Here is a 12,872-nt window from a genome sequence, read left to right on the forward strand (position 1 = left end):
TATGAATGCATATCAATTTAGTTGTATTTCATGGGTTACAGATTTACTGTACTTTTATACCAAGAAAATACAGTAATATAGAGAACAGTATTATGCATCCCTGAAGAAGGCCCACAAGGGCCGCAACACTTTGGAGATCACTCACACCCCCATACACAGTCCTTGCAAGTCTCCTCCAACCAGAGTTGAGCGCACGGCACCCCACAGACAGCACGACTCCGGGAGGCAAGGTCTCGCAATACTGCCAACCCAGAAGTCACATCTGCCTGTGTGAGGCACAATGGGACACCAGCCGGCGGATCTGAGCTGAACGCAGACCCCAGTAAAATAGGAAGAAGACCTGGACCAAGCGCACTTCATAGTGACCTGCACCCACCCATCCATCCCCCTTCCCTGGACATTGCATTTATACACTACTAAGCACTGTACACATTCCCCACTGAGAGAGCCTGCTCCCGTGCTGTAAGCAGCATACACAGCAAGACAGCCAGGAGGGACTACCCTACACAGACTAGATTTATTCTCTTCTGGGCAAGTGTGCCCACAATCCAAAGCTGAATCAGCAGTTAGACTTTGACCAAGAAGGAATCTTCCCTTTCAACTTTTGATTTATTGACTGCCTTATATTAGTGCCTAAGTAACCACTTAGTGCCCTTCATTATTGATTATTGATTTTTTTTTTACAAGAATACTGTTTAGGTTTTTCCTATATTAAATCAGACTCTGTGACCCGTAAATATCAGGTACTGGTACAGTAGCTCTTACATTTAATACAACAAGTAGTACATATTCTTGCATAACCCAAAAACGATTTTAAAATCACCTTTGTGCAGCACCAATACTTCAATACAAGCATTTGGTTGTTATTGTGATTAGGCATTGTGACCAATAAAAAATCTCATAACATTCATGCTATAGATCACTCTGGCATTTCATTTGAGCATAACTCATTGTACAGTGTACAGAATGAAGAAAGCGCAGGTCTCTGCATCCTATTTCAGTACTATAGAGAAACCAGGCTTGCCCGATCTCTATTATAATGCTGTAAACCATATGTTATAAACAGGAATACTTTGCAGGAAAAGAAAGGGTTGATAGTCCCTGGAATTTGCAATGGAAAGATGACGGCCATTCTCATCAAGCTTAAACTATAGAGGTAACATAGGACACAATAGAACGCAGTTTAGTCACCAGTATCTATTCGTGTAGGGAAATAAACACAGGGGCTGTAATCCAGTAGTGTGTATTTTCTACTATCTATGAGAGAATCCCAACCTGTCCAGGTAGAGTCCACCAAGTATCCTCCGACTGGGATCCCAACCTGTCCAGGTAGAGTCCACCAACTATCCTCAGACCCACCATTAACAGTCTAGACCCCAGTTATACTAGAAATCAGCAGTAGGTGCATGGCCACAACAAGATTCATCATTTATGTACTGGTGACCCTCTTTTGGGCACAGAAACCCCATAATTATTAATCTTACACTATGAAGTAAAATTATTTTTTGAACAAAAAATAAAAACTTGCATTTTGTTTGTATTGTGACATACCGGAGAAACAGCATATCGTCGGAATACAGGCCATTTATCACTCCGCTCTCTTTCTCCAGAGCCAGCATGCTGATGTGCAGCTTCTTGGCATTGAGGAAGTCTAGAATCAACTTGGTGATCTCTACTTCTTTCACGTTTACAGTTTCTTCCGCCGTCATTGTAATGGTCTGAAAGGGAACAATTTATATTTAACTCTGGTCGCCGTGAAATATGCCTAAAAATACAGATCATACCTTTAAGTCAGGTATAATATCTGAAAGGGACAAAACAACATTATGAAAGAGAAAGTAGACTGACAAATATTAAATAAAATGACTACTGTGTTCCTTCATAAAAACGCACAGCAGATGGTTTTAAAATAGCTGCCATAGTAAAACGTGCCTCTACCTGCATCAAGTGGTAATAGCAAATGGATTCTATTGGACTATGATTATTTATATAAAATGCTATTGTACAAACACGCCAGTCCCCAATTACATCCTATGACACATGAGCTATACTGTAACAGCCTGAGAGCCATGCACACCCCATCACCAAATGTTTATGCAGCGTCTACAATTTAGGTGAGACCATGCAGGAAACATCTCAGGAACATTCTAGAACAATTAATATGAATTCAATGTACAAAAGTTGTGGAACAGCGAATGTGAGTAGATGTCTCAATAGGCTGGACCATCCTAACCAGAATAACACTGTATATCTGCAACAGTTATACTATGGGGACAAAGCTCCATGGGATAGGGGCAGTGGTCTCCCACTGGATAATGGAAGCCAGTAAGGGAAACAGGACCATAAGGATCCTTCAACACCGCGGAGTACAGGCACGTCTACCGTACTGCTGTAACAAGGAGATTATACATCTATAATAAATTAGATTTGCACATTACCATTATTCTCCAGAAACATAGAGCAGTATTTCTTTGAGTAATATTAAACATATAAAGAACAGAAAAGCTGTGTAATTATCAGTTCACATCATCAATATCTCACTTACAAATATGACTTTCACAAAGGCCTTATATACAGATGTGTCCACTTACACCTAGCCTCCCTGAACATTAAACAGCCCTTCTAGTCATACTATCCCGTGGCCTGACTTGTTAGAGCGGAGCGTCTTTCCATGTAGCTTTTTCCATTAAAATGCAACAAACAATGCAAACAGTATTCACAAGCAGCTATATCTGCACATGAAATGCTACATAAAAGTGTGTTACAAGACACAGAATATAGGATGATGTTTTTTAATCAGCGCTCTGCTTACTTGTCTTATTTGCATGGAGATGCAAACACAACACATTTTCGGCATGAAAAAAAAAAGACGCCCAACACCAAAGAAGATGCATGGATCTATCTCCACACAGGCATCTCCCTCTGTATTGCGTATTGAAGCTTTTTAATGTGAGGCTTCTTTTAAACCTAATGTACTATACCTGTAAATATTTAGAACTAGCTGACCTGCCGGTGTTGCCTGGGAAAACCTTGGGGGTTTTTTAATTTCCAAAATTTCTGTAAAATTTTGTCTTATACTGTGCCAAAGCCCCAAGATTGTAATTTGTTAAAACCTCCACCATCATTTTAGAATGTGTTTGCATTGATACTCAATTACAGCAATGAAATCGGGTGTGGTGGTGTTGTTGTTTGAAACACACCGCTGCAGACTTGATAGCTTGTGTGTGTTGATGAATTCCACATCCACTCCTGAGATTTAGCACCTATGATTCATTTATTTTTCTGTGTTCTGTGTGTTGTAGTGTATGTGGGTGGGAGTCTGTTTTACTGTGTTATGTAGGTGTGTAAGTATGTGAGGTCCGCTACATACACACACACACACACGTGTGTGTGTGTGTGTGTGTGTGTGTGTATCTGCCCAATGTTTAAGTCTCTGTGTGTGTGTTGTACTGTTTTTGGCCATGTGATGTAGTGAATGTGGTTGTGTGTTGTACTGTGAGTGGTGTGTTATGTGTGTGTGCAGCTGTCCAATGTGTAAGTGTGTGAGGTGAGCTACGTACATGTGTGTGTAGAGTGCTGCGTGTATCTGTGCAATGTTTAAGCATGTGTGTGTGTGTGTGTGTGTGTGGATCATCAATCAAGGCAAATTGAACCTTGTTTTTTTTTTTACATTATTAAATAAAGTTTGCCAAATATGGCTGTGAGCTGCACACCACTGGGTCCAGAGGTACCTTGATGGCAAATTTGGCAGCTCTGAGAGCCACAGTGTCTGCCGCAACGCGACAGACACTCGGGCACACACGTCTTCAACTTAGAAGAAAGTTCGCTCATGCATAGATACCTCTGGTAATCTCCCACTCATTCTTCACATGACACACATGGAATATTGTACTTGAAATGTCTGTATAATTTCTCCCTTCTACTTTTATCCATATACAGTATGTCATTTGCATCCAGAAGTCTAAATATTAAGGATAAATAATCAAATGGAAGTAAACAAAAAAAAGGGAAACACAGTTCTGCATTACTTATAAAAAAAAAAAAAAAAAAAAAAATCAATGCATAATACCTTAGCTTCTGAAGCTTGACTAGTCTCCAAGTCCAAATATATTTATCAAGCACAGTCCAGCAAGTGGATACTACCAGGTTAGTAAAAAGGTAGTCACTGGACTTTTTCTACAGGTATTCTGATAAGTCTACACACGTATTCCACGCCAATACATCTCCGACTAATTGTTTATCAAAAGGTCTGTGGCAGTGGTTCCCAAACTCAGTGCCTAGGCTCCCTGGAGTGCATTGGGTTGGTGGACCAGGATCAATTCATATTATTTATGGTCAATATACCAGGCAAAACTAGTGTTGGTTGCTGCCAATCATAATATATGTGGACAAACAGGAGCAAATCCTGTCCCTCACCAGATAACTGTGACATATACACACAATGCACTTAATTTAATATTTTTTTTCTAAATTTCTCAATAAGAAACATTTGGCCTAGGGGTGCCTTGAAAACATTTTGATGCTCTAGGGCAGTGGTAGCCAACCCTAGCCTACGAGAGCTACCAACAGTTCACATTTTCCAGACAACCTAGCTGCAGCACAGCTGCACTCATTAATCACTGACACATTTTAAAAGATACACAGATGGAACTAATTAGCTCACTTGTGATTCTGTGAGACCTGCAAAACATGCACTGTTGGTAGCTCTCGAGGACTAGGGTTGGCTACCCCAGCTCTAGGGCTTGGGTAGCCAACTCCAGTCCTCAAGAGCTACCAACAGTTAATGTTTTCCAGATCTCCTCACAGAATCACAAGTTAAGTAATTAGCTCCACCTGTGGATCTTTTAAAATGTGTTAGTGGGTAATGAGTGCAGCTTTGCAGCAGCTAGGTTGTCTGGAAAATGTGAACTGTTGGTAGCTCTCGAGGACTGGAGTTGGGAACCACGGCTCTAGGGTGCCTTGATTCAAAAAAGTTTGGGAACCACTGGTCTACGGATTTCCTCTTTTTTTTTTTTTTTAAAGCTTATGGTAGTGGTATTCTCCATGGCATTGAGGCTTCTGGTGACATACTGTACTACATACATGGATACCAACCCTTAATGCAACCAAATCCTTTGAAATTGCAATGCAAAAAATCTTGTCTGTTTGGAACATCTGATTCTGGTTCATGTGCAAAAGCAAATTCACTCTCTAATGGGCAAAACCATGTGCACTGCAGGTGGGGCAGATGCAACATGTGCAGAGCGAGTTAGATTTGGGTGTTATTTTGTTTCTATGCATTGTAAATACTGGCTGATTCATTTTTAAACTGCAACATAGATATCAGTTTGAAGTACAAACCCCATCAAAATTTAACTCCCTGCACAAGTTACATCTGTACCACCTGCAGTGCATATGGTTTTGTCCATTAAAGTGAATTTTGCTTAAGACCAGAATCTACAGAAGGGAAAGGTCACATGTCTTTAAGGGTCTTTTACCAATAATTGGAACTTTTTTTGCTTTATACAAATCATTTTTTGGGAAGAATCTCAAATATCAAGATATTTATTTATCTTGTATATCGGGAGGGGGGATATTAACATTTATTTATAAGGCCTCAATAATGCTGCATTTTAGTTAGTGCTCTCCACAGAAAAGGATCTGTAGGATATTGTCCACTTGCTGCCAGGATACACAATTGTTTTGAGTGTAGGTTATTGCCTATTTGCTGGCTGAGCACAGATATAGTTGTGTCCAGCAATGCAGGCACATCCACCCTCTCTATCCCACTGTTACACATTAACACAGTTGTTGATGTTATATAAAAAAAAAAAAAAAAAAAAAAGCGATACGTCCATCAATTTCAACCTTTAATACACATCTAACTAAGGTGTATGGCCTAGCTGTTATGCCCTCCTGTAATATAATCTACCTATTGTAGCTTTGGGCTAAATACCAATTATGGGTTGTACCCCTGGATGTTTTTTCCAACCTTATTTTAAATGTATTGAATATATCTTCCCATACCTCCTCCGGAAGGGAGTTCCATACCCTTACTGCCCTAACCGTAATGAAACCTTTCCTCCTAATGGTACAAAATCTCTTTTCCTCCAGTCTAAGCACATGCCCACGTGTCAAAGCAAAGGGGGCACCGGATAGTTCATTATATTGCCCCTGGTATACTTGTACATGTTAAGCATGTCTCCTCTCCAACACCTCTATTCTAGTGTAAACATTCCTAGTTTGGTTCATCTTTCTTCATAGGTGAACGACTCAATCCCTGTGATCAGTTTGGTTGCCCTGCTCTGGGCTTTTTCCAGCTCCATAATGTCCTTACTGTAGTGTGGGGCCCAGAATTGCACACAGAATGTCAGGTGAGGGGTATAAATACATCTTCTCTAGTTTCCATGCCAGCTAGTATCCTGTTGGCCTTAGTGGCCGCACTGCACCCCAGGTTTTTGTGAATTTCAACTCCTAAGTCTGATTTGCACAGAATCTATCCCATTTAGTTTATAAGTTGCACCCTGGTCCTGTCTCCCAAGATGCATACCCTTACATTCATCATCACTGAACCTCATTTGCCATTTATCTATCCAGTCATTTTGGTTCTTTAGATCTCTCTGTAGCGTGGAGACATCCATGACCATACTATGATCATCACCCTGCACAGTGATTACTATTCCATCCTCTATATCACTGATGAATATGTTAAATAGAAGAGGCCCCAGCACTGAACCCTGTGCTACCCAGCTCAGTACTGCTATCCAGCTTGAATAAGCTCTGTCTAAACCACGCCACGTATCTGAAAGATGAGGGAGATCTCTGCGATTGCTGGTCTCAGTAACATCAGTGATGAATAACTCTGATCTCGGGCACAGTCACGGACCTCCCTCCCATGAGCGATCCCTAACCCATAGCAAGCGGCCAGCAGAGTAACAAGCGCTGCAGTTATGAGTCAGTTACAGAGCTCAGCTAACAGCTCACCTTGCTAGGATACCAATGGGCAATTCCAACTGAGCTCTGTATCTGTCACATGACCACAACACTGGTTGCACTCACACCAGAGAAGAGATAAGATGCTGTCAGAGGGCTGGAGGACATAGAAGATGAGCTGGGTGGAGTGCCCATGAAATTTACCATGGGAAGAGCACGGTTAGCTGGACTTAAAGTTTTTAAAACTCTTCCACAAAATTAAACTAATACTAACCAACCATTATGTTTTTGGACTGAAATAAAATACCATCTTTATGTACACCGGTAGGTTAATTGCAGCATTAAAGGCAGTACTTTTGAACACAGTTTTGGCTTGTAATAAATTGGTATGATCATAAATTATATAGCAACATTTTTTTTTCAGTGCTTTACAATCAAACACACAGGTTTGTTGTGAGGTATCAGACCATATTTCCATATTGTCTTGGACAAACAAAAGCAATGGCTGTAGAATTAATTTAAACCACGTGAGTCCCAATATTAAGCTTTTAAGCCCCGTACACACTATACCTGGGGTAGCCAACCCTAGTCCTCGTGAGCTACCAACAGTGCATGTTTTGCAGGTCTCCTCACAGAATCACAAGTGAGCTAATTAGCTCCATCTGTGTATTTTTTAAAATGTGTCAGTGATTAATGAGTGCAGCTGTGCAGCAGCTAGGTTGTCTGGAAAATGTGAACTGTTGGTAGCTCTCAATGGCTAGGGTTGGCTACCACTGCACTATACAATATGCGGCACCATCATTTCCAACGCGAACAACTATGTGTCTAGGGCTTTTTATGTGACATTTGCATTTTCCTAGGAAATGTTTTACCACCCAGCAGGCATGGAGGTCAACACAACACAAAATAAGCAACAATTTAAATATCTAGGACAGAGACATTTACTTGGACCCAGGTCCAGTTCACACTATAGGAAGGAGGCAGCGTCAGCTCCAAGCACTGCTTCCTCCGCCAAGCCCTGATGAGCCGCAGCTCCGCCCACCACCTTTCTGACATCAGCGACCCGATTATTGTTGCGTTTCTGTGGGAAATGATTATATTGCAAATGCCAGGTCGCTCCCGGAATGGACCAGGTGCAACTCGGCATTTGCGATGTGAAAGGGGTATTAGTCACAACCCCCTTTTGATTGGGTCGTAGTAAGTGATTGCTGATAATTTAGTATGAGACTCTTGTATATTTGTGTGCAACTGAGTCTCTGAATCTGTATAATAAGTTGTTCAATGTAGCAGCCGCAGCTTTTCCAATAAGCTTTATCAACTCCACTTTGGCTGCTTGTGATCCCCATTCCCATGCAGGTAATGTAGTGCAGTATATACTGAGAACAAAGTGCACTTTATGGCAAAGCAAATTTTTTTTTTTTTTTTTTTTCGGTGGTATTTTTAAAGTGTACTACATAAAATGCCAAATAAAGCTCATTTCTGAGCCTTAAGAAAAATGTAAACCTGCAGTGCTTCTCTAATGTGCAAATGTGCCTGCTTGCCATTCTAGTGCATATGGTCCATTGTAATTTTACTCCCCTGCACCAGAATATCCACTTAGTGCATATACAACTGATAATATGCACATACAGTGAATATCCACTTATGCCGTCAGCCTACAACCACTGATGGAGCTCTCACATTTACATACATGTATATTTTCTGTTTATCTCCTAAAGTACTGCTTCATTTAGCATATTTAACATCTTAAATGAATCACCTGTGAGGGTAAATCAAAACTGGACAGTCCAAAATAAAGAATGAGAAGTTGTGGAGATCATCAGCCTTTTACGTGGCACATAAGAGTTATGTCCCCTCCCGCAACCTCGGAACACCTTCTTCGCCCATCATTTATATAATTCTTTCACACAAACTCCAATTATGTTTTTGAATGTGGGGGCAAAACTATGCGCACTCACCAAGGAACGCTCCCAATCCACGCTACTGCTCCCATTCAGCGGTGCAAACTCTTGCACCTCCACAGATGCCGCCATCTTGGCCCACAAATCCTTGCACTTTCCTGTAAAAGCGATTATGTTTGCATAAAGTATCAGGAGAGCATGTGTATTGCGGGACTGCACTTTTGTAGAGCCTCCGTGACATGGAACAAATGTTCAAATATGGCAGCATAAAGTAAACAACGCCTAAACATTATAATGAAGTAAATCAGAAACCCAAAGACAAAGCATGGTCCCAATTGTCAGCCATTAACAACATATTTAAATATTCAAAGTTTAAAAATAAATAACTTCCTATCCACGTTATATTGACAGTTTAACATAGATCCATATACTTGATAAACTTAATACATGTTTCATAAGTAAGGAACTACAACTAAAATATTTAACAGTTAAACTTGTGAAGCTGAGTAACGCTTACTTTGTGTACATAAAAACAATTGCAATAGAATGTACAGAGGTAAAAAGGTAAGTGTATCACTTACAGGTTGCTATGCAGTCGCCTATTTACCGTTCTGAAAGCAGCTTTGCTACAGCTATACAATGTGGAAGGAATGTCATAATATTTACTCTGTTTGTCTGTTGCGTGGATAAACTAGCAGCATAGCAGGGTTATGAATGATAACTAATATTATGTTTAAAATGAACAGAACAAAGAATGGATACTGTGATCCTGCTAATGCATTTTATTTTCTTAATTATTGATTACGTATTTGAATCAGAAACACACGCACAGTCATTTTTATGACACTATTGAACTATTCCCAATGTTTGACAAGCCGCGCTACTATGAAGTAAAAGAATTTTATGAATGAAAAAAAAAAAAAATATGCAGAACAAGTTCTCTTTTGCAAAATCATAGTAAAAGAATTTTAGTGTCGGCTAAAATGACAGCACAACTAAGGGATGGACTTGGGCATTTATTCATGATTACAGGATACATACACCCTTCCATCCCAGTATTACACTGCAGTCCAATAATAAGTGTTGATCTGCCGGAAGGGGCTGTCTATTGTAAATAAAACAAAGGAGTGAGTAAGGTGCATTTACAGTGGTGTCCCTTTCCAGTCAGGAGGTTGCTGCGAAAGGTATTAGATTCTCCACAGAAACTGAGCTCCCATAGATCGGTTCGGATTTCCTTTCCATTTTCACTACAGAAATTCTAGGCACACATCTTCCCATGTAATAAATAATGTCAAATATAAAGTTGGCATAATAAACACAATCGCAAACTGTGCATTAGATCGGTAGTATTTAAAGAGAAATTAAATAATTAAAATAATGTAGTGAATAGCGATCGAAAAAAAATGCTAGGTTGTAGAACACATTTTACTGTTCCCAGTGTGCACTTTGTATAAATAATTCAGGATGGTCCCAAAAACAATGAAGTGGGCGTGCACGCTGTCCTAACCACATCCTAAAATATCCTAAAACATTAGTGGCAATAAAGTGTTAAATTAACTAGTATGAACCTTTCTGTGGACTAAACAGTTAATGTCTTTTCATTTACATGCCAAAAAAACAAGAGCGTATCTACACTTTGTGCCATAAATAATTGAAAAGGCTGAATCTCCTACTTGGAAAACAGGACTATTCCAATGCCACTGTGGGTGGGGAGGAATATTTAACAACACTGAAATCTACCATAACAGATGCAACAAAGGAAATGACATCCAAGCAGTAACCTTTTCACAGACAGAGAAGACATAACTAGTGGGTGGGAAAGCTTGAAAGGGGGAGTCCGCCTCAGCTGCTGTTCTTCCATCACACCCCCTATGAAGGAGGGATCACTATATGGCAGACAGGCCCCACATCCTACTGATTACATATGAAGAATCTGCTCACTATTTTGCAGCCTGGTCACTCCCTTGATCATAATACAGTACCAGGGCCAGTGTACCAGTATATGCGAGTTTCCCTGAAGGAACGCAGCATAAACTTCAAAACAAATTATAATATGGAGATGGACAGACAGTGCTTTCAAAATAGATGAGCTATTTAAGGGCGTAAAACCACTAAAATGGGGAAGTGGGATATATGCTTCAGACAAATGGTCAAGCACCCTATTTATACTGTATGCACTCCTTTTTAATGGAACAATTACAAAACGTTTGCTCCCCTTTGTAAACCCAGTATGTACAGTGTAGGTTTTGCCATTTCTGTAATACACAAAACCCCCATTTTACCCCAGGATTATAGGGGATTACAGAAAATAAAATCTATGAAGCTTTGACGTAATCAAAATAAAGTTATTTAAAACACTGGACATTTACCAAATATACTAGAAATGCTGGCTACAGAATCAGAAGATTATACAGTCAGATATATAGGCAATTCATGCATAAGTGCTCTAGTTTTCTATACAAAATGATAGATTGATAGATAGATAGATAGATAGATAGATAGATAGATAGATAGATAGATAGATAGATAGAGCGCATCCAATACCTCTCGCCTCCGCCTCCCCTGGTACCTGACTCTCCCCTCTCCTCCCTGTCAGGTATCCCTGAGCCACGTCTGGTTTGGTCGCTTTGTGCCGGCAGCCCGGTGTGTGAGAGCAGCGCCCCGCCCCGGTATCTCTGTGCCCAAGATGAGCCCCCGGTGCCCGGGCCGCAGTGCTCTGTCTCCGCTGCTGCTGCTGCTGCGTCGCTGTTCTCTCAGGTTGCGGTTGTCAAGCCGATCTGCCGGTAACCAATCAAGCGGCGCCGTCTGAGGACCCCCCCAGGCTTAGCTGCCCGTACATGTGCCTGCTATAGTAAAGTACAGTACAAGTGTCTGTGTGCCTGTGAGACATTATAGGAGAGAGGATGGGAATACTGGTCATAAAGTTGTTGTTAAATAGATAGATTTAATATTTTTTTTTTATGCCCTGAAAACAACACCCGCAAATATTAGTTATCACCCAACTGCAGCAGATAACGCCATGTTTTCTGTGGTCCTTCTATTACCGATAGGATGCGGTCATTAGGTCTTCCATAAATCAATAGGTCGCAGTCAAAAGGACGACACATGGAAAAAGGTCGACATGCATTAGGTCAACATGGTCAAAGAGTCAACACAAGCAAAAGGTCAACATGGAAAAAGATAGACATGAGTATTTCATGTTTAAAAAAAACAACACTGGTTTGCAGGAATCTATGACCTGCAAACCGGATTTGTTCTAGGGAACAGAATTGCCACCTAGCAACAGCAGGTGGGTTAGGCAGCAAGCCTCCCGCAAATGCTGAGGGAGAGGAAATTAATTTTTTTTCACTTACCTCTCCCTATACAGCTTACAGCGCCGCTAGGGGCGCGCACATCGCGTCACGTGCATGCGCGTGTGCACACGTGAGCGCGCCCCCCAAGTGCTGGTCAGATTTTTTCGTAAGCTTACTGGTGGCAACCTGTCCTCCAAGTATATGAGAAGGTATTATGACCCTCTAACTTGGTTTTACTCCTGGCAAAGACCTAGGCAAGGAACGACACAAACCAGTAATGCCTCGAAACCAGAAAAAGGTTTATTAAACTGAAAACCGGCAGCCCTTCTGAGTAACTGGGCTAACTAGATGGGTTGATGATACTTCTGTATGGATGATTTAATTCCTTAGGACAGAACTTGAAACAGGTAAAAACTGGTGAAGCATGAAGATTAACTGCAGACTGTAGGATGTAGTTTACTTCTGGTTCTTATTGGCAGCTGCTTGCAGCTTTTTTTGGTCCCTCGGTGCGCCTTATGGGAAGAAATAAGGAAAAATTCAGTATCCCACCAATTTATTAGAGTAAACGCCAGACCTAGCGACATTTGGTGCAAACCAAGGGTGGGCGGGTATTAGCTGTTGCTAGGTGGCAATTCTGTTCCCTATGACAAATCCGGTTTGCAGGTCATAGATTCCTGCAAACCAGTGTTTTGTTCTTCGGGAGGCTTGCCACCTAGCAACAGCAGGTGGGCAGACTACCACATACCTGGTGGTTGCTCTGAGAAAT

General features: G+C 41.0%; 1 protein-coding gene across 4 annotated transcripts in view; it reads right to left on the reverse strand.

Moving 5' to 3' along the window:
* The window catches only part of WDR47 (WD repeat domain 47), a 61,350-nt gene extending 49,740 nt beyond the window's left edge, over window positions 1-11,610 (reverse strand). Inside the window, exons 1-3 of one of the 4 annotated variants that reach the window (XM_083156850.1) lie at window positions 11,383-11,610; window positions 8,871-8,971; window positions 1,552-1,718 (exon numbers count right to left, since the gene is read on the reverse strand). In XM_083156850.1, coding sequence (XP_083012976.1) covers window positions 1,552-1,718; window positions 8,871-8,945 — 242 coding nt within the window. In that variant the 5' untranslated portion in view covers window positions 8,946-8,971; window positions 11,383-11,610. Of the gene's footprint in view, window positions 1-1,551; window positions 1,719-8,870; window positions 8,972-11,357 lie in introns of all 4 variants that reach the window. The other 3 variants (XM_083156849.1, XM_083156852.1, XM_083156851.1) reach the window with 3 other exon arrangements.
* Window positions 11,611-12,872: the final 1,262 nt, after the last annotated feature.

The sequence above is a fragment of the Crinia signifera genome, chromosome 8 (genome assembly GCF_055691185.1).
Source record: "Crinia signifera chromosome 8, ASM5569118v1, whole genome shotgun sequence".
Lineage (NCBI taxonomy): Eukaryota > Metazoa > Chordata > Amphibia > Anura > Myobatrachidae > Crinia > Crinia signifera.